A 22,120-nucleotide genomic window follows, 5' to 3' on the forward strand; every position below is an offset into this window, starting at 1 on the left:
AAGCCGGGGTTTAATGATAGTTTGAAAGGATGCATTTCCGTTGTTCACTTCCACTAATTGTCGCTCGATTTCAGCTAATTTAAGATCGGATAGAAAATGGCTGTCCAAAAATGGAAATTATTAGAGACGAAGACGGTGGGCATATCTCACTACAAGAAAAAAAGAGGAAGATCTCCGTTTGGGTATAGACACTATTAAACCTCATTAAGATACTGATATAATGAAAACTTTACGCACCGAAGAAATTCCTTTCCTATTGCAGCCATAGAGTATGGTGATTTTTGGTCACTTACACCAGGTCTTCCGGATAAAGTTGGCGGCCTGAAATGGCTTTGAAAAATAAGAAAAAACAGATATATCCTAAGCTGTTATATTTTCAGCATCGCAATTTCTCGTAAGCTTCATATTAACTTACGTGCTCCCATATTCGTCGTTTGAAGTATTAGCGCGCCATGTTCTATCTGGAAAAAATTGCTTTAAACCCTGAATAGTCATTTTCGTCAACCTGAAATTCTATCCATCAAAAGACTTTGATTTCGATTTGCCAATTTTCTACGAAGACATATTAGGGAGAAAGCTAATAAAGCCAAAAATAAAAACACGATCAAGACAACAGCGGCGATGAAAATTGTAGAGAATGACCGTTTTTTAATTTTTTCATTGGCTGTGAGTCCTGAAATGAAACATTCCTTGAAAAAGATAATTAAGCAGGGGTAGGAATAAATCAAAACCGTTTTGATTGGAGTTTGTTTCTGGTGTATTTTCAAAACCAGTTTGGGTAATATCTCTGTCACGATTTCTATCTTCGGAGTTTGGTGCAAGCGTGTTTCGACCGATCCATTCATTAGTTGGGACTTGATTGCTTCCAAACATAACAGTTGAAAACTGCTCAGGGTTGATTTGTTGAGTAGGTGACAACTGATCAGTTATTTTCGACTCTGAATAAACATATTCGATTAAAATTCAAAAATAATATTTAGTCGCTACCTTTTTGTAAGCATCCAATGATTCCCTATTTTCTAGCAACTGATGTCTATTACTTGATTCGTTGATATTGAAATTAGCTTCTGACGGAGAATTAGTTGAAAACTGTTCGGAATGATTCGAAAACGCAAAACTGAAAACTAATGAAATGAAGAGGTTGTAGAAAAACATTTACTTGTCCACATTGAAGTTAGAATTTATGACAGGGAGCGTCATTGTCTCAATTGTAGGTAGCCCATAAACACATTTTACAGTAATTGATTGATCTTTTTCTAGGATGACCACTGGATTTTTACCAATTCGAATGCGATTTTGAAAAACATTTTGTGCTGGCTAAAATGTCTGATGATTAAATTTTTAATTGGATGAACACTCATACAATTTGCGTGAGGCACGGATCATTGAAAACTGCTATTTCGATAATGTATTTGGTTTCACCATTGCCACGAAGACGGCATTCAGGTCTTCCTGAAAACGATGTTCAACTGTATACCTGAAGCGGAAAAAACTTGCCAGAAACTCCAACAATGATCCAGTCAGTAAATTTGCCGCCAGGAAGTTGTGTAGGATCAAAATTCAGCTCGATCGAAATGAGTTGGGATCCGCAACGAGGTGTGACTGAAACGAATTATTCGAATAATTGTCTAAGCTGTTTTTTTTTCTTCTGAATGATACTATAAAATCTGCATTCGCCTTGCCCTTGGTTTTTTTTTGCCTTTCTGATGTTATTGTTCAATTACAAACAAAATAACTTTTTTTGTATCCAGAAAATTCATGAAAAATAAGAATTACAATTTTGGATTGTTTTCATCACAGCTGGCATGAATGGATAGATCTGAAAGTTCGAAATAGTGTTTCCGAAAAAGAGATATTTTCCATTGAATATGTGCATGAATACGGCCTCTCAGTTATCAGCATTAGTGCCTTTTATCGATCTATTGATCGTTATTACGGGTTTCATTCAATTTCACTTTTGAGATGTGACCCATTCAGAGTATAATGTTCAAAAATTTGGCTGATACTGACCTATGAAAAACTTTGAACTAATGCAAGACTAATAATTCTCTTCAAATTCAATAACTTCCATATACCAAAAACCACGCGTCTCTGTCAGTGACCTTGCAATGCTTATTCGTTGGCAAGTACAATTCAAAATACCTATTCAGTCTCCTCCGTTCTCTTTACGATGAGACCAAGCAAATATATACACACACACACACACTCTCTGGGTAGTTTTCTATATAATTACCGCTACAGTCGAAGTACCAGCATGCGACATTCTCTTTCTCTTTGCATACACCTACCTACCTATCTGTCTTCCTACTATTCAGGACATAATTACCCCCCGGCATAATTATAACGAGGTGGGTACTACTACAGTTGAAATATGATGGAAGTCGCACAGATGGAAATCGAGGAAATAGGGAACGCGGAAGAAAAGAAATAGTTGCAGAAAAAAAGAGATGAAGTCTTCGTACTCAAAAAAAAAATAAAAGTTTAGTTTTAAAAATCCAACAAATAATATGAATTTGACCGTTGAGGTAGACTAAACTGATGACATCATAATATCAGTATCATCATTTATGTCCATCAGAGCGTCACCTACACCAAGTCTACAGGTTTTTGAAACCTAGGTTGCTCACAGTTTTCCAACCTATACTTCTGTTAAAAATTTGGAAAAATAATCAAGTGTTAAAAGGGAAACAGGTTTTTTCTTGTGAAATTCTAAAAACAAGGGACATTTTTGGCATAATACTTTGATATAGAAATTGTTTATTATAGTTTGTGAATCCGTTTTATATTGTTGAAACTTCACTTCTAGTATCTGCTAATATGAGGCTTTTTGAAAAAAGAACATGCGAACACGGTTTCAGTTATCGTGAAAAAAAAAGTGCAGCACTTGCCTTGAGTATTTTTAGCGATAATCACTTGGCAGAATACATACGACATTAATGATGTCAGCCATAGAAAAATGTATAATCTCATAGACGAAACTGTAACAAATGAATCATTCAGATAATTTGAGAAAAATTTTTTCGTAATCAGACTGATTTGAAAAAAAAAGCATTCAAACGTGAGCAAAACAAAAAGGAACATTTCAAGTTGATAGAACTAGGATTTCCAGTTTGGGTATTTTTCTCACGTACAGAAAATACCCACCACGCATTTATTCTTTTGCATCCCCTCCGCTCAGGTGCGTTGGTACCGCCCATTGTGGCAAACTGGCTGTTCTATCTATTCTTCTGTTTTAGCGCACCCATCTATACTGGGGATAAGTGAAACACAGAAAAAAAACTACAAAAGCATATCAAAAGTTTCTGTGACACATTATATGAATTTGTGCACAGTTATCTTAAAACCTTTAATAAATCTTCCTAACTTTCAACTCAGAGTCAATTTATCTCGTTACTTGTCAGAGGATAAATTGTTCAGTCAAGTATTTCCAACTTGTCTTTTTTGTGTTTTGTATTTAGTTGTCTGTTTTTATATCTTGCATAGGAGCCAAGAAAAATTAACTCAAACTTGAAACTTTTTTATTACAGTATATTAGAAGTGAGCATTCAATAACTTCTTCAGCTTTTATAAGTGATATTCAATGATTGGCTCAATCAATGAGACACTTCGGGATGCTTCCTTGGTTAATGCATACTCTGTTTTGCATGGGATTTTGAAATGTTTCATCAATTCTGAATATGATAGTGTATCCGTCAGAAATTCGTTGACTGCAATGGCTTATTACTGTCTGTTGAGTAGAACTGGTATTTTTTATATGAGACAGTTTTATATTTGGACACCAACATGATGCATTAACATGGCACTTACACATGCGAAAATGTTATACGAAATCGGATAAAAACTTAAAAAGAGTAATTTTTTCAGTATTTCATTTTGGAATCATGTTTTCGTGAGAACCAGTTCGAAGATAATCCATTTCCACTTGCGTTCACCAACTCAAGATAATAAAGATTGTGATGCAATTTTTCCAGAATAAAACGTAATAAATTGCTCCTGACTGTTGGCATTTCAGGTAGAAAACAAAAATTGAATTTTTTAAAGTTTTAGGACGCAAACAGTTCTGAAAAAAATTCGGTCAATGCAGAAATTGATCACCGTTGTTTGTAGTATAGATGAAACAGACCTTTGGAGCACTGATAGAACAAAGCTATTCTGGAATAAAAATTAAAAAAATTCAGAATTTCGGTTCACTCGTTGTCAATATTTCAAAAATGTTCACCCATTTGGTAAGACTGAAAACAAAAAATTTCGCCTTCGCTTATTTTAGTATCGGAAGGCGAAATGTATTAATAATTCAGTCTTACTGTAACTGTAGTAAAAACGCCACAGGAAATTGAATCGGGAGTGAATACTGCGGTGATGAAAAGAGAGCGTCTAGATATTTTCAATTTTCGTCGGTCTCCCATTCCACCCCTTGATTGTTTGTCGACATTTTTTGAGGCAATACATATTTTTCTTGGGCATGTTATTTCTTCTCATTGTTATTCGAATTTGAATTTGGTGCTCATTCTATGACTATTCATCGTTTGAGTTCAACACGCCTCCTTCTATTTTGATAGTTATAAGGTTCGTTGATGAAATTTTATATACTGATTAGAAAGAAGGGAACCTTGATGAACTTCGTCAAAGTGTTTATTGGAACACTTTTCTGTAAATCAAAATCCGAATTTTAGGGATTTTTCCACGATAATATTTTCGTAAAAATTACATATTCCAAAATATTTTTTTGAACATTATCAACCTTTTTTTGAATATTATCAGCGGACTTCACCCGCAGTGATTAAAGAATCTAAAGTTGTTTGAAAATGGAGTTCCAACGTGTGGAACTTTAAAAAATATATACATTGGTTTAGTGTTGAATTGGGATGAAAACATAGAGCTAGCCGATTTGATTTCCGGAAAAAAGTAAAAATGGGAAATAAGATAAAATCATAATGGGAGATAAAGATAAATTGCCAGAGAATCACAATAAAGAATCAAAAAATGTCACAGTAATGTATCTGATTACAAGTTTTGAAAAATGCTGAATTGTACTTTACAGTATAATTTATTGAAACATTGAACTCTTCGGACGACAAATTTGTGTCAAAATCAAAACTGATTTGTAAATGTTTAAAAATAATGTATTTTCAGATTTGAAATGATCTCATGAAAATTTTTACGTGATATAAGTCTGACTTTGTTTCCCATCGTGGGACGAAACTGCGTTTCGTTGACCGAATTAGACAAAAAAACTAAACTTAAGAAAAAATATTGACGGGCATTCATTTACAATATTGGGATCTCATCATAATTTTATTTCAATCCGGCAAATGATAACAGTTTTAAATCTTGTAATTAAATAAAGATGTGAGCCAGAAGTGATGTATACATGTTGAATTTTTCGAAATACTACCGTAAACATTTTCCAGTTCTTCATTAAACACGCACAATTCTTCATAAAACACTAAAACAAAATGTGAGGAGTTTGTAATTAAGATATTATAAATCACGTTATATTAGGTTGTTCAATAAATAGTGGTCACTTTTCTTCAAGTAGTTTTTCCTTCAAGGAAAACAAGAATCATTGAGAAATTATTTCGCCATTGGAGTTCATAACTTCTTGCCAGCGCAACGGAAGTTGGGCAATTCCGTTCGCGTAGAACTCTGGCGACTTAGAGGCAAAACAGTGTTCCAAAAATTTCTTGACATCCTTCCGATCATGGACTTTCTCACCAGCAAGACGATTCTGGAGAAATCGGATATGGTTGTAATTAGCTAGTGCCAGGTTGGCGGTGTACGATGAACAATGCAAAACTTCGATTCCTAGAAGATAGAGTTTGTAACGGCTCTTCGAATATTTGTGTGGTTTTTCGTTGTCATGCAAAAATTTCAACACTGAGCCTCTCTAGAGGTGAGAGCGATGTGCATAAATACCACTTTCTATTTGAAAGCCGTAAAGCCAAAGTTGATGACATAGGAATCCGGAAGCAGCTTGCGGTATTTTACTTCAGCACTGTCTAACCGAATCGGAAGAATCTGATTTTTTCTTGAAGGTTGCCTTTTGAGACCGATTCCACCGTTTCCTTTGCAGAGAACCATAGGTGCTTACTGGCATTGTTAACATACAGTACCCGTTCATCATCTCCAATGATTGTTTTGTTGACCCAGTCCGTTGTCGGTTTCCTGGAGAGGAGAGAAACGGACAGGTCTCATCGGACCTTTTTTCTAAAAATTGGTCAAAATGTGGGGAACGATTTGATCGACTCTCCGAGCTCTTCCCGTTTGAGGAACATGATCTGTTACGGTGCTATTAGGATGGTGGGCTGCAAAGATAATGCACGCAAAGTAGCACAGAGCTTTTCCTCCAGTATCATTAAAATATTTTCATTTTTATTAAGGCTAGGCCTTTTGGGTATTGGTTTATGATCCAGATCATAATTTTCTTATCCGAATCTTTTGAACCAAATTTCAATCGTGGTTCGAGAGATGAGGTCTACGTCTAACATTTTGCACTCTGCTCGCTAATGGTCGTTGTTCGAGAGACCTTGGAAACATATGATCAAAGAAACACTTTTCAGTATGTGTCCGTTATCGAGAAAATCCTCGGCCGTTAGACAGTCCATTCGGAATTTTTAAATTTCTATTAAACATGCAATGTGTGACGTCTATAAATATAAAAACAGAATTGAAAAAAAAACCCAAAATTGGATAAGCAACGGTAGAGCGAAGTGAAAGTGACCACTATTTATTGAACAACCTAATACATTTTACTAATATTTTGGAAAATATCTGAAGTAATTCTTGTTGCCTTTAGTCTCGAATTCCAAGTTGAAAAAATTGTATGAGAATCAAGTACTACAATTTCCTCCGTACAATCATCAACAATTGGCATTCATGACGACAGGAGCAAACAGTTCATTTCTTCTAATAACAGAAAACCACACACGATAATAAAAAAAACTCGATGTTGTACTCTCGGCGATCCTCATTTTCATTCAAAAAAATAAGAGTGCTTTGTAACGACTTTATTCAGCTATCTTTGAAAGCCTATAATTTTTTTCAAACTTTCTTTGGCTACGCTTTTGGAGATACGTATTTTTTCCATTAAATGCTGTTTTCATTTGAAGAGAACGACGATAGATGCTGCGTTGAGTTAAGTTTTACGTGAGTCCATTGTTTTGCACTTCGAATTTGAAATAGTCAGTTTTCTCATTTGCATCCAAATATTCAATGTTCCCTTAATTTCTCCTATTCTGAAAACTTTGAGAATGATGCCACATGTTTTGTTCGGAATCCGTCACCCTGAGAGACGGTTTCGTAGAAACATAAGAGTTTTTTTCGGGACTTTTTTCGTTTTTGCGATTTCTATTTTATTATTTTTTTTTCATTCAGTTTCGGAGACACTCGCATACTTGGTTGGTCATATATTCGCTGTTCTCTCAGTTATTCACTGTTTTGCCGGAGCAATGCTTAAATGCCGTCCTGTGAGTTCAATTTTTGAAAGATCCTTCTGGTGCACTGCTGAGTATAATAAAAAAACTACAAACAAACTTGTAGGATAATTAATAATAGTGCAGGTCAAAAACTTGAAAAAAATAGGTTCACGGAAGTGGATATCGTTGCACTTTCGAAATTTTTGAAGTATAAATTAATTGTATAAAATTGCCTGAAACAAATTCGAAAACTCTGATCAAACCTGCACTCTTGCCAGCATCCAACTAAGACATGAAACTTCCATCCCATGTATCTCCAAAAAAGGAAGAACACGCCCATTAAAATTCTAAAATCTAGACGACCACTTGTTTATGAGAATATCCAATAAGTTCTAACAATAAATCATGAAGTCAGTTTTCGATCGATGCCGTCGTTTTTCAACTTCCTATTGGGATTTTTATTGCTTTGTTCATTTTTTTATTAGTAATTTCCAAATTTCAACCAGTTAAGCATAAGTTCTTATTTAATGATCCCAGTCATAAGTGGTACTCGTTTCTCATATACTCCCTTTCTGTTAATTTTTTGATTATCTTCAATTATTCGTTTTAAATTCATCATGCTTCTATGCGTTTTTTCGTCATCCCATTACCATTTCCATTTGCTTGAGAAATTCACATTTAAGCTCTTTTTGACGGCTCAGAAGCAAGCTGATTCTATTTCGCATTAATCAAGCTAGTCGCGGTTGTGGTTGTTAACGTTCTCACCCCAGCTCAAAAAAAGTAAACATCCCTCCAACCCGTTTTCAGTATCCTATATATCACTTGGAAAACTGCGAAAAGAAAGCGTATTTTCCACCAAATTCGTTGTGACTGAGAATCGACTAACTAGTCCTTTCACAATTTTCTTTTTCTTAGTCCCGGTTCCTCTACCAACTCTTCTATTCGATTCTGAAGAATGACCAGGGAAATAGAAGAGAGAGAGAGAGAGAGAGAGAGAGAGGGAGAGAGAGGGAGAAGGATGGAGAGGAGGACTAGAAAGAGGGACGTGGGAAAAATTTCTTATTTCTATTCGTTGAGTTTTCTTCTCCCGGTTTTTTCCCGTTTCCTATGTGCCCCGTTAGGCGAAGACTTGCATCAAAGATATTTTCCACTTCCTTCTCTCTCTCTCCCTTTTCCATGCCTCCACTCAATTTTTCGTAGTCTTTTGCGCACATTTCACTTGATGCTTCAAGCACAGATATAGGCAACAACATGGTGAAAGGGGGGGGGGGTGGCCGGCATTGGACTCCGTCTCCTCGAGTCCAGCGAGACATCACATCAGCCGTCCCAGTCAGCTCGTCCAATGCAGATAAAATAACACGCTATAGACGGAGATGTTAGATTGCTTCCTCCGGTTGCTCCCTGCCATCCACTTTCTCTCTCTCTCTCTCTCTCTCTCTCTCCCTCTCTCTCTCGCTTATTCTCTCTTCTTCCCGTCTCCTTCTTTTTCTCTTCCTTCTATGTGACTTTTTGTCTCCGTTTTCTCTAGCGTTTAGGATGAAATAGGGAGTGGGGAAAGAACTGGATACCAGCACAGAAAACTGGGAACGAAAAAAGTCGAAGACGAAGAAAAAGGCAAAGACGGAGCCGAAGAAAAAAAAAGAAGAAGATAAAAGGAAAAAAAATGGAAAAAGAAGAAGAAGATGAAAAGGAAAAAAGAAGGAAAACGAAGGAGAAAAGAAAAAGAAGAGAAAGAAGGGTGCGGCCACGGAGCACTGGCTGAGAGCTGACATCGTGCTCCATGGTTCAGTACTGCTGTGCCGCGGCTACTGCCGCTGAAGGCGTATTTCGTTGTCATTTTGTTGTTTACGCTTGTGTGATGTTGCCTCTTCGCCCCTCTTTGCCACCACACTACCACAGAAGTTTTTTTTTATAAGTTGTTCTCTAATTCTCATCGTACACGTACCTATAGTTTTGATAGGGACAAGAAGCACTTAAACATTGAGGAAGAATTGTGCTGAGCTGGAACTAAGAGCCCTTAAAAGACTTCTTCTTCTCCCCCTCACTTTTTTCCTTATAACATTGTTACTCTGAAACTTTTCTCTGTATTTTTTGCGCAGTACACGAAATTAAAAATTCATTGGAGCAGAAAAAAGAAAAGTGCAAAGAGCTTCCAATCCTCTACAAGTGTTTATTGAAATGGGCCAGCTTTTTGGTGACGCACATTCACAGGCAAAAAAGCAAGCTGAAACATTTTCATTTAGCACGAAAGAAATTAGCAGTTTCTGACTTCTGAATGATTAGCCAAAATGCGCGAGGAGCTTTACTTTTGCTCTTTTTCTTCACTAAGACCAAAGTCCCACACATTGGCGAGAGATTTTTTTTTCACAGTTTAAGTTTTTCATCTTATTCCTCATCTCGGCCATTTTCCAGTTCTGATCCTTTTTTGGTTTCAATTTTTCTAGGTTCTTCCAATTTCCAGTCTATTCAGTTCTTTCTTTTCCATTTTTGAGAAGATTTTTTACACAAATTTACAAGTTAAAAACGCTGCTGATTTCTCAGAGTTCAATTACAAGTTTGAATTTTTCATCCAATTATAAAGGTATGAAAGAAAATTCCAGGAACTCATGCGGCATTTCAAACAAACGCGAAAGTTTCATGATGAAAATGTACTGATTTTTTCTTCCTCAAAATAAATACCCTCCACACTAGCTTGAATTTATAATTTTTCTCACAAAAGGTACTTTTTCTCCGTCGGATACATTTTCTGAAAGCGCCTTCATTCAAGACTTTCCGACTCATTGAAAGTAAAAAGATACCGTAGCCCATTTTCTTGGACGGCATAAATACTTCATGCTTATCTTTATTATTATACTATTCTGTTTCATTTCTATGGTCATAGTTTTTCATCTACGATAATCATTCTAAATTGAGTCAAATCGTTCGACGAATGACAAATAAATGCTTAACTTACGCCAAATGAAAAAATTCAATTTTCCATTCGAGTTCCCATCATCCTCTCAAATATCTACACGCTCTCAACATTTTCTCATTTCCTATTCATATTGCCGCTCTTTTTCGATCCTTTTTCTCTCTGAAAATGTATAAAATTATGGTAATTTGCATGCGGACAATTCCCCGAACTTGGGAGTTGTTGGGAGAGTGTCAGAAAATAGAATTAGGCTCGCATCAAAAACTTGACCGTTGTATCTCACTGCTCGTTCTGAACTATTCAAAACTTTTTTGTGTTTTCCTTATCCGAATCGAATACTTGTAATGCTCACATTTCAGTCTTACATCTAATTGCAGATAGCCTGCTCAAACTGAATTTTCTTTATCGGAATTATTCCTGTTTGGGTGCGAATAAAATGTACTCATGCTAACTTAAAAGCGTTTTGACAAGAAGAAACACCACGATTCTGCTGTAAGTTATCTTGATGCCAGATGCAAATGAGCATACGGAAAATTAACTGGTTATATCGCATTGAAGGGCAATTTTAGTGAAAATTACACTCTTTTCTGTACATCTTCATCCCTCCGAGCACTGATTACAGGTTTATACTTCAAGTTATATTTCTAAAATTTCTAAACCGCTTTTTGAAAGATTCAACGATCCGCTACAATACGTTATTTGTCAAAATTGAATGACAGTTGGAGTCTTTATTTTGATAAACAGTTTAGCATTTTTCGAAAAATTCCAATTTCTTTTTTTAAAGCGAAATAGACAATCTGTGTATGCTTTTTCATTTTTTTTTGAAACTCGCCATTTTTGAACTTAAAATGAATGTTTAAAACTAACACACATTCCTAAGGAAAACAATAACATGACGGAATTTTTATAAAATTTCACTGAAACCCGGTTTTTTAAAACAAAATTCTTCAAACAAATTTTGGCGGCGCACAATCGCGCTTTGCTGTTTTGCAGTTTGCATGTCAAAAAAAGGGGAAATGCGTGCATAATGTCTTACTAATGGCATGAAAAAGTTGTTCGATTGCAGATGGCAGCTGAGGGGCATAATGTCGATGCTAACTTGGTGGACATGCGACCCAATCATGGTCACTATTTTGTGAAGAAGACTTTTGGGAAGCCAACTTATTGTCATCACTGTTGTGATAAGATATGGGGCATGCTGACAACTGGTTACAGTTGCGAGAGTGAGTTGTTAAGTATTATTCAACATATATCCACCGATAGCATAGTTAATTATCTTATAAGTGTTTGAACTCGTCAGCACTTCTACTCAATCAATATTATTTTTAAAAATTAGTGTTGGTTGTGTAGCCGGAATACATTTGCGTTTTTAGTGTGCAACTTCATATGTCATGAAAAATGTCTTCGAACGGTGGTGTCCTACTGTAGCAGTGTTGCGTTGCAACTAATCAAGAATCCAGTAGCACATACATGGTCCGCACCATGTTTGATTAAGAGAAGGTATTGCTGTGTATGTCGGAAACGAACCGACGAGGCGATGTCAGTGGAGTGTGAAGGTATGAAAATGTATTTATTAAAAAAAGTAAAAGAACACATTACTTTAAGTGTGCGAGTATTATGTTCATGTCGATTGCTCGGATCTTGCGGTATCTGATTGTAAAGAAGCAGCCACATATGTAGCAAATATGGAAAGTGTATGTCATGAGACCACTTATCAATTATATATTCGGCATTCTCAGGCGAACACAGTACAATATCATCATATGAGAGAAGGTAACTTGCCGAAAGAGTCAAAATGTGTGGTTTGCCGAAAAACGTGTTTTTCGACCGAGTGCCTTGCTGGAATGAGATGCGAATGGTGCGGTCAGACCGTAAGCGCAAAAAACCAAAATACGAAAAATTTGGCAAGATTCCAGGCTCATGCGGTTTGCTATCGACAAATGGACAAAGAATGTGATTTTGGAGTACTTCGAAAAATTATGCTTCCGCCCATGTGTTTGACAATTCCTCGAACGGAGCTACCAATGGAGCAACTATTGAACATTTCATCGCATGATCAGCCCCAGTCTCGTAAGGGTCAGATTTTTTACTATCCTGTCTGTCGGTTCTCTTAAAAAAAAAAAAATTTAACTTCCACAGCCGACTGGAGTGGGATAGTTTAGTTTCCCTCTTCTTAAAAGAGTATTTTGTTTTTCCTCCTGTCCTTTTTCATATCTCTGTTTTTTTACTTTCCCATCAATCCACTATCCCATCCCTACTCTTTCAGTTCCTCATATAATATCTATATGAATGTATTCAGTATCGTCGCCATCCAAAATTCAAGTGGATGACGTCTCGACTTCTGGTGAGGACGTCAAAGAACGGGACGATTTTGAGATAATTAGAGTTTTTGACGGGAACAACTCATATCGACTGCAGGTAAGACTCTTGAGCAAAACCGGGATAGTTGTTCATTTGGTGATTTTTTCTTGTTCATGGAAAATATTTTTAAACAACAAATATTCGTTCTTATCTGCCTTGTCACGCCGTGAAGTTCAGATTTCGCGCAATATCGTTGTGGCTAAGCATGTATCCGTGCAACAAGTTCGCGATGCTGCTCTACGGCGGTTCCACATCAACGACACCCCAGAAAGATATTATATTACACAAGTGGTTGGCGAGGGTAAGATTAGAAGAAACAAGAGAGTCACTGCAACGAGAATGATTCATTTGCAGTAGAAGAGGAAATACTCGAGGACCCAGTACCTTTGAGAAATGTGAAGCGTCCGGAAGGGAAGCGAGCCCAAATATTTATAAGATATTACGATGATCCGGACAAAGATGAAGTAAAAGTATATGGTGGATGGTTGCGCAAGGTTCCGGTGACATTCTGTGGAATCTCAGTTAGCAAAGATACAATTGTACAAGATCTTATTACCGAAGCCCTTTATCATTTTGGGCTTGATGGGGCATACTGGAATAGATACAACCTCATTGAAGTTTCTCTTGACCGAGGAGTAGCTGAGAGAACCTGCAATCCTCAGGAAAATGTTCTTCAATTAGTTCGAAATTTGAGAAAGGTAAATTAACTTCCAAAGTGTGGCAAGACATAAACTCAATGATTTTAGGATTCCCTCCGTCGTTATCATGTGGTCCGATTCTACGTTCAAGAAAAGGAAGACCCACATGATCATGCCGTTTTTGTTGGAAACCTACCGGTTTCCCTCGCACAGCGACAATATGAAAGAATTTTATTGAAGTTATTAGGCGCTAAAGGTAACCGTCAAATTGTGAAATATCACAAAATTTATATTTATTTCGCAGAAAAACCATTCACCGCGATTGGACCGATCTATTTCGAATACGGGAGTTTAATTATTACGTTCAACACTCCAAAGGCAGCCACTGCAGCTGTTCAGAAACTTCAATCGGCTATTTACGAGGATAAAAAGTTGATCGTCCTGTGTTTGCCCAACGTGCAGCCACAGATGATTCCTAAAGATGTCGAACCACTCTTGGTGTTGGTCAATGTGAAATCCGGAGGTTGTCAAGGAACCGAGCTAATCCAATCGTTCAGAAAGTTGTTAAATCCATTCCAAGTGTTTGATGTGTTGAATGGTGGTCCTCTTGTTGGACTTTATGTGTTCCGCAACATTCCCAAATACAAAATTCTCGCGTGCGGTGGAGATGGAACTATTGGTTGGGTCCTGCAATGTTTGGACATTGCTAAACAGGCAAGTTGGAGAAATTCGTTGAAGTTTCGGCTCTTTATGATTTAACGGGCGTTTATAGAATATACTGCTCCACATAAATATACGTTCACCCATGAAAAATGGCGAAAACCCCAAATTTGCAGTTTCTAAAAAATATCGACCGGAGGTTAAAAAGAGTACGATATGAAAGACTTTTGGGACCCAAAGCAAAATCCAAATGAGAATGAGCAATATTTTTATTTTCATTTTTCATTTTTTTGACTTTTGCGGTTCCACATAACCCCCATTTTCCCATGTTTCAGCACCATACTCTTGAATTTTAAACTTTTTGTATTCCCTTCGACTGTTCAAACGATGTGACGTAAAAAACCACTAACTGATTTCGAAAAAGGTCAAATTACAGCCAAAAATGCCCAAAATTTTTCAGACTGTCAGATTGCTCAGAATTTAGGAAGATCCTCGGACGTGGTCAATCGATTTGTCAAAAATTCGTTAAGTTACGTTACAATGAACTTTTCCGGAAGTCATTCTCTCCTTACAGTCCGAGAAAAACGTCAAATCCTATGAAAAGCGCTCAATGTTGTGACCAGTTGTTCCAAAATCAAGAGTCGTTTGAAGCTTACTGTATCGAATGAGACAGTTTGACGTGTCATCCAGAAAAGCAAGTTCATCAATTATCAAAATATGAAAGAAGCACTTATGCTGACATTAATCCATCCCCTAAAACGTCTGGAGTTTGCTCGCATTTACCTCCTCTGACACTGCGTCTCGAAAATCAATGTTTATCTTTTCTCAAATCACGCCAATAAAAGTTGTAGCCGTCTGGACCATCACAGTTGATATTTTTCTCGTCACAAAAGAAAATTTGAAACTGTGCTGAACATTTGGGGATGGATTGATGTCAGCATAAGTGCTTCTTTCATCTTTTGATAATTGATGAACTTGTTTTTCTGGATGACGCGTCAAACTGTCTCATTGATTTTGGAACAACTGGTCACAACATTGAGCGCTTTTCATAGGATTTGACGTTTTTCTCGGACTGTAAGGAGAGAATGACGTCCGGAAAAGTTCTTTGTACCGTAATTTAACGAATTCTTGTAAAATCGATTGACCACGTCCGAGGATCTTCCTAAATTCTGAGCAATCTGACAGTCTGAAAAGTTTTAGGCATTTTTGGCTGTAATTTGACCTTTTTCGAAATCAGTTAGTGGTTTTTTACGTCACATCGTTTGAACAGTCGAAGGGAATACAAAAAGTTTAAAATTCAAGAGTATGGTGCTGAAACATGGGAAAATGGGGGTGAACGTATATTTATGTGGAACCGCAAAAGTCAAAAAATTGAAAAAATGAAAATAAAAATATTGCTCATTCTCATTTGGAATTCGCTCTAAACGTATATTTATGTGGAGCAGTATAGAAGTGGTTTTGAAAAATAAAAGAGGATTTAAATAATAAACGTGGGTTTTGAAAGCTAAGGGGGGTTTTTGGAAGATGTCAGGGTCATGGTTGGGAATATTCCAAGCTATTCGCAAAGTGCTGCAGTCTCTTTTTTCTCTTGTTTCCTTCGATGCATCCCTTTTAAAAACCAGTTCTTTCTTTTTCGGTACCTTTTTATCATTAATACCATTTTTTCAAATCACAATTTTTCTGAAGAGATGGGGAAACAACCTATTTGTCTTCGTGTGCTCTGCATTAGTTAATTGCAGTTCTTTGCCGTAACTGAAAAAATAACTGGATCACTTTAAAATTTAGTTTCGGGTTTCTAAATCACCAAACTATCGATCTTCATGATTTCTGAAATTCTAAGAAATACAATTATGATTCACTGAACAATAAGTTGTTTAAAAATCATGAAATTTTGATTCACGGAAAGTCTGAAATTTTTGAAATTGGGGGCAGTTTGGAGATTTCCCAAAACATGACCCTATACCTTTTGAAAACCTCCTTTAATATTCAAAACTCCGTTAACAATATAACTGATATGTAGTGTAGAATTTTGAAGAAATAAGAGGAATGATGAACTCTTGTCTTCTTCACAAACATTCCAGTCACTTTTAGGACGCGGCTTGCTTTTCACCGCCATGTGGAATTGTCCCGCTTGGAACAGGAAATGATTTGGCGCGAGTACTTCGTTGGGGCGGTGGATATACGGGTGAAGAGAACCCCATGGACATTTTGAAAGATGTCATCGAGGCAGACACTGTGAAACTCGACAGATGGGCGGTGGTGTTCCATGAGGAAGAACGGAATCAACCAACGTCTTCTGGAACACAAACAGAGATGAGTGAGCAAACAATGAACAATCCGGAAGATCAAACATCCATGATTATCATGAACAACTACTTTGGAATCGGAATCGATGCTGATGTTTGTTTGAAATTCCATAATAAGGTTTTCTTTAATTGTTTTTAACTTCCTAAAATTGTTGGTTCATTTCAGCGTGATGCTAACCCAGAAAAGTTCCAATCACGTCTATTCAACAAGACCCAATATGCGAAAATTGGTCTCCAAAAAATGTTCTTCGAGAGGACATGCAAGGATCTTTGGAAACGTATAGAATTAGAGGTATGCCAATAAGCTTTCTCTTGAAATGTAATTGTGCTTATTTTCAGGTGGACGGTCGCACTATTGAGCTTCCAAATATTGAGGGAATCGTAGTACTCAATTTGCTCAGTTGGGGAAGTGGAGCCAATCCATGGGGAACATCAAAAGAAGAAGGCAACTTTTCAAAGCCAACTCATTATGATGGGCTGCTAGAAGTGATTTTTTAATTTTTGTTCAGCCGTGAATGTTTTTGTTTAGGTTGTTGGTATTTCCGATGTATCTCGCTTAGGCCTTATTCAGTCCAAACTTGCTGCTGGCATTCGGATAGCGCAAGGAGGAAGTGTAAGTTCTTTGTTCATAAAATGTTCAATAATAATTACTTCGAAAAATGCAGATTCGCATCACAACACACGAAGAATGGCCAGTACAAGTAGACGGAGAACCACACATTCAACCACCAGGCACTATAACCATTCTGAAATCAGCATTGAAAGTATGTTTGTCTTACAGAAGGTTGATTGAAAAGGTCGCTCGAAAAAAGCACGATGATAATAGTCAAGAAGGGCAAATTTTTGCATGATAACGTTATAAAATGTGTTTGATGTTTCTTGGGACATAAATATAATTGAAATTCATAATTTATTCAGCACAAAAAAGTTGTGTGACTTCAACGCGAACAGTAACTCCTAACAGGTTTATCATTAGTTTCTTTTCAAAAGGCATTCAATAAACCGCAAAACTATACTAACCAAAATGCCTGTAATAGAAAGGTTAGCTTTGACGTAATTTATCTGAGTTTCTGTGAGAAAATGAAAAACTTTTGACTGACAAAATGTATTTGGCATTATGATGAATGATTTCTCAGTTGACTTTTTTGATAAATTTTACGGAACATGAGAGAAATGTGATCAAAACCAACGATAAGGACGTCTGTCTATCAAATAGTTTAGTGTATCCCAAAAAAACAGAAAAGTCGCTGAAAAAGGCAATAAAATCCTCAATAAATGCCAAAATATATTTTCCTGGTAAAATAGTTACGGTTTACATATCATTTCTAATTTCTGAAAAAAAAAGTTATAGATAATAACAACAACTAGACAATAAGCCAAAAAGTACGATATCGTATTTCAAACTTTCAGAAATAACAACTAAATGATCGGGAAAAGTAGTCAACTTTCTTAAAATGGAATATACTTTTTTAGCTTTACTACGCTTGAATAGGTTAATTTAAAATTCAACCCGATACGTGTTTCTTGATTTTTCTATATAATGTTACCATTTTTAGTTGAACATAACAACCACATGACGCGGATTTCGGTTTCGAACAGGGGGAAAATGTTGTAGAAAATTAGGTTGGGAATATGTTCTTTGAGTTAAAATTTAATATTTTTGCTGTCGCTCCTGTCCCAATGGCGTGCTGATATTGTTTTATTTTCAATTTTATTGATGTGAACCCGTGATCTTCCAAACTTTTAATTTGCGCTGCATATGTCACATTCTCACACATTTCCACAATATAAGTCTGTAATATAATGAGAATAACCGGAATGGTATATAAGTTTTCCACTTTTCTGTTTAAAAATATATGAGGAATTGACGCAAGTATCGAATTTATCCCCTTTTCATTCCCGTTTCTTTCACAAACATTATTTATGCTTCGCTTCAGTGCAGTATCAATTGAGTCTAATTTGCAGGCGCAAATGTTGAAAAAAGCCAAAAAATCACGTCGAGGTGGCACCGCTACCACAATTTGCCTTACACAGCCGCACCCGGAGACATCCGACCCGCTATCGGGGCCGCTCGGTGTGCCATCGACACTCGGCGATCCGCATCACGGGAAAACGACTCCAGATAACACTGCCGCAGATTCAGATGAGGAAGGCGATGCTTTTCTTTGAATCTTTACCCCTCCCCCATCCCCCTTTATGTCCTTATATTCAACTCATTGCCTTTTACTTTTTCACGACACAATATCTAAAAATCATTTTAAATAATGCGTTCATAAATGTTTATATTTTTATGGTCTCACCCCCCCCCCCCCCCCACTCCCCTTTTCTCAAACTTTTAGTACTTGGCTTGGCTTTGTCGTAATTTCAATGTCTTTTTTATTTGGTATGTTCCTTGAGTTCAGCTTTTGACAATCTGAAACTAATAGTAAATTTTTTAAATTAAAAATGTTTCGGTTGAGTTGTGATTGTGTGCAATTTGTGCTTGTTGAATTTAGCGTCACGGAAGGGTAAAAAAAATTTGTGTATGAGAAAATACTAACCAAACTAACGTATTTTCTTCATCATAATGATGATTCAGGCTCAAATGCTCTACAAGCCACACCACAACCATAATTCGACTCACAGGAAAGAACCACAGCACAAAAACTCAACAAATAGGTATGTTCTCATTTGTGTCCAACTGAGGAAAAATTGCATTAACACAACCATTTGAACAACTTTTACTTCTCCATTCGTCTAAGAATTTTTGTGAAATGTTTCATCAATTGGGTTTATAAACTATAGGAAAAAGACGAACTCAAAATTTTGCCTGATTGTATAATATGTAGAAAGAAAAAAAATTGAAAAAATCACCTGCAATTAGTGGGAACATTATTGAAGGAGCATCACATTTGGACGTACACTTCAAGTAGGGTGCAAATCAATTAGAGTGTTCACGGCTTTTTTTTTGATAATGGTTTCATCAATATTGTGAATTTGCAGAAGATGCAAAATGGACATCTTCTAATTGAACAGTGAAATTTTGCTGCATCGAACAATGCCTTTTTTGGAAAAGAGGGTTTCTAAAGTTGTTAGAACTAGGAAAAAGTGTTTCCGTAGATGATAATGATCAACTTTCAATAAAGGAAAGTTCTGAAATTATTAAAAAAAAGTATAATCATAGATGCTACATGGTTTCAGACGCTCCAGCAACTCTGGAAGTAGTAGATCAAGATGCGACGAAGCAGCTCCTCTTGCGTCACCTGAACAAGAATTTATCGCCGAAAGTCGCAGTGTTCTCATGAGATTCGCGAGGTTACATTGCAGACGTCACTAAATTTTTACTGAAAATTTCTCCCATGATTCATTAGATCCCGTTGTCAACATTGCATTATCCATATCACGGATAATATAGATATTTTTCAGACAATCATATTTGTTCGCATGTTTAAGTGTAACATCTGTATTTTGTGTCTTATTTATTTGTGAAACGATTTGTATGAATGTATTTATCTGGGAAAAAAAGAATAGTTAAAATGCTTCTTACACGAATCATGGGGACGAAAACATTGGAAATCTACTATGCATTTATTCACTTTTCTTTTGCACATGATTTTTGGCGAACGTCAAACAAGACCTGTAGATCAAGGAGATAACGGTCCATGTGGAGAAGAGACTGATGCCAACCCAATGGTTTCCAGACCAGTGCTTGTAAGTTTGTGACCAGATTTGTGCTCCAAGAATTGAAAGGCAGCAGATGACACGTCCATCCACAGCAGCATATCTGTCTTCGTTTGTCTCCCAATGCAGCGCATGAGTTGATACAATGTAGGAAGCAATAAAGTTAGCACCCATCACTCTCCCAAGAAACTCATGGGATTCGTCCAGTTCGACAAGAACCTTAAATAATTGGACAATCTGTTTCTAAGTGTGACAAAAACTACCTGTCGATGAAGCAGCCACTTCGGGAAAGTCATCCAGCACGTTCCGATGCAAATCGAAGCGAGAGCATCAAGTTGATAAAGAAAATTTCCAAATTTGTTTGCAGCAATCAGTTTGGTGCCTGAATAAATTGCACAGTACTGCTCAAAAGTTCTCCAATAATTCCATTTTTGTTGAAAACAGCTAGACCTGAGATTTTAAAAATAATGACCAGAAATTAAAAAAAAACTTCAATTGTTTATGACACAATTCAGAGATTGTTTTTTTCATTTCGTCTAGTAACGAAATTTTGACCACAATGAGAAGATGTTGGAAGCTATTGATTCATTTATTCTAGCCGTTTGTATTTCAGAAAAGAAACAATATATCGCTTTGGGCATACAATTACTCCACCTAGCTGGAGAACTTTTTTTGGTTTATACCTGTTTTCCATCCAGCGATTGAGAGCAATGTAACATGAAGAGCAATCGTTGAAATCATGAGGTATTTGAAGAATTTGAGTGTCTGAAAACACTGCTTTTATCGTTTTCTTCCACATCCGTTACGAACCGTGCTTTCAATCAACGTGGGCGTGACTGATTGGATTTGGAAAACAAGCATCAGAATGAGGATTGACGGCTGAAATAAATGTGTTCAAAATTTCGTTATCACGAATGGATATAACTCACGATCATTCTGATGAAATGACAAACAGATTGGCTTGTCGTGCTGGATCCTCGAAATTTGAATGAAACCAGGCATGAGGCAAAAACCTGACCTCCAACACATCTGATCAGATGCCAATGAACTCCATCGGTCTCTTTTTGCTGAAAATATCGACGAATTTTGTATAAAACCTGTTGGCAAACATACAAAACACAGGTCTCCAAACTTTGACGGAAAAAGGTATAACGCTATTCCGGAGATAGCTGCAAAAATAGCGTCGAATGTTAACGCCGCTTTGACTATTCCCATGTTCACTTATTAATATATTACCTGTAAAATTGGAAGGAATTACAAAGATAAACCATATAAACAATTAAAACAAGAAGAAACATTTTTTAAAACGAAAACTCATCCAAAGCAGTAAAAAACGTAACGGTGTCTACAAAGTCCCCAAAGGGATAGTAGGAAAAAGGACGCATGAAAGAGAAAAGACAATCAAGATAGACGGTACAATACATCGATGGCCTATTTTCAAGGTAGTTGAGTCAGAAGGAGGGAGAAATGAAAGGAGAGGAAAAAGAAAGAGAAAGAGAGAGATAGATGGAATCTAGACAATTTATATGAATTGGGACGACACGCATGCAAAGATGTCGACAAAAGCAGTGAGACAAGAACACTCACGCCGTGGAACGTGACCTTGGGCAAAATTTGTATGCTTTCATAAATTTCTACATTGGCAACAAATACTCATTTTTGGTTAAAAATTGTGAGAAAAAAATAGTGAACCACCATCATTCAAGTGTAACTGTATTGATGCAAAAAATTTAGAACAATTCAAAGGGCCACAACACTGAATCAATTAGTAACTTGTTTCATTATCACAGAGAAAATGCAGAAAAACAACGACTTTGAGGGTAACGCAAAACAGAATTCCAAGTACAGGGCGCGTCATGATGATAGCACCACCCCATTTGAGATTCTCAGAAAAACTGAAAAACTTAGAGAAAAACGGACAATTCCATTCAATTCAGCATCACAAACAACTTATGTGTCCCTAAAATCAAGAAGCAGTTCAATGTATTAGGACTACAGTATCCAAAAGTCTCACTGCGCAACGCGTCATACGATAGCACTACACTTGAAAATGAAAAATATAAAGTTTTCAAGAGAGGGAAAATTTGAGAATTGTTTGTTATACATCGTTAAAATAGTCTTGAAACAATATATTCTGACAGTTTACACAAAAATTGATGTGTCAATTTT

The 22,120-nt window shown here is 36.5% G+C and overlaps 3 protein-coding genes across 3 annotated transcripts; 1 reads left to right on the top strand and 2 right to left on the bottom strand.

Annotated features, from left to right (window-relative positions):
• Positions 1-926: 926 nt before the first annotated feature.
• CBG08077 lies at positions 927-1,807 on the bottom strand (the record flags this gene model as incomplete). The annotated part of the gene is made up of 5 exons (XM_045238674.1): positions 927-938; positions 988-1,117; positions 1,160-1,317; positions 1,478-1,602; positions 1,777-1,807. The coding sequence occupies 5 exons, from the start codon at positions 1,805-1,807 to the stop codon at positions 927-929; spliced, it is 456 nt and encodes a 151-aa protein (XP_045093654.1).
• Positions 1,808-11,392: 9,585 nt separating this feature from the next.
• Cbr-dgk-1 lies at positions 11,393-18,460 on the top strand (the record flags this gene model as incomplete). Its single annotated transcript, XM_002643167.1, is given in 17 exon segments — positions 11,393-11,549; positions 11,700-11,882; positions 11,932-12,020; positions 12,066-12,197; positions 12,243-12,402; positions 12,626-12,744; positions 12,865-12,988; positions 13,042-13,385; positions 13,434-13,581; positions 13,630-14,043; positions 16,077-16,078; positions 16,080-16,409; positions 16,458-16,583; positions 16,631-16,777; positions 16,821-16,904; positions 16,957-17,055; positions 18,257-18,460. Coding segments are annotated over 17 exon segments (2,862 nt in total).
• Positions 18,461-19,858: 1,398 nt separating this feature from the next.
• On the bottom strand, positions 19,859-21,166 carry CBG08079 (the record flags this gene model as incomplete). Its single annotated transcript, XM_045238675.1, has 6 exons — positions 19,859-20,170; positions 20,215-20,333; positions 20,635-20,716; positions 20,762-20,830; positions 20,881-21,018; positions 21,065-21,166. The coding sequence occupies 6 exons, from the start codon at positions 21,164-21,166 to the stop codon at positions 19,859-19,861; spliced, it is 822 nt and encodes a 273-aa protein (XP_045093655.1).
• Positions 21,167-22,120: the final 954 nt, after the last annotated feature.

This window comes from Caenorhabditis briggsae (genome assembly GCF_000004555.2).
Source record: "Caenorhabditis briggsae complete genome, chrX, whole genome shotgun sequence".
NCBI classification, from domain to species: Eukaryota; Metazoa; Nematoda; class Chromadorea; order Rhabditida; family Rhabditidae; genus Caenorhabditis; species Caenorhabditis briggsae.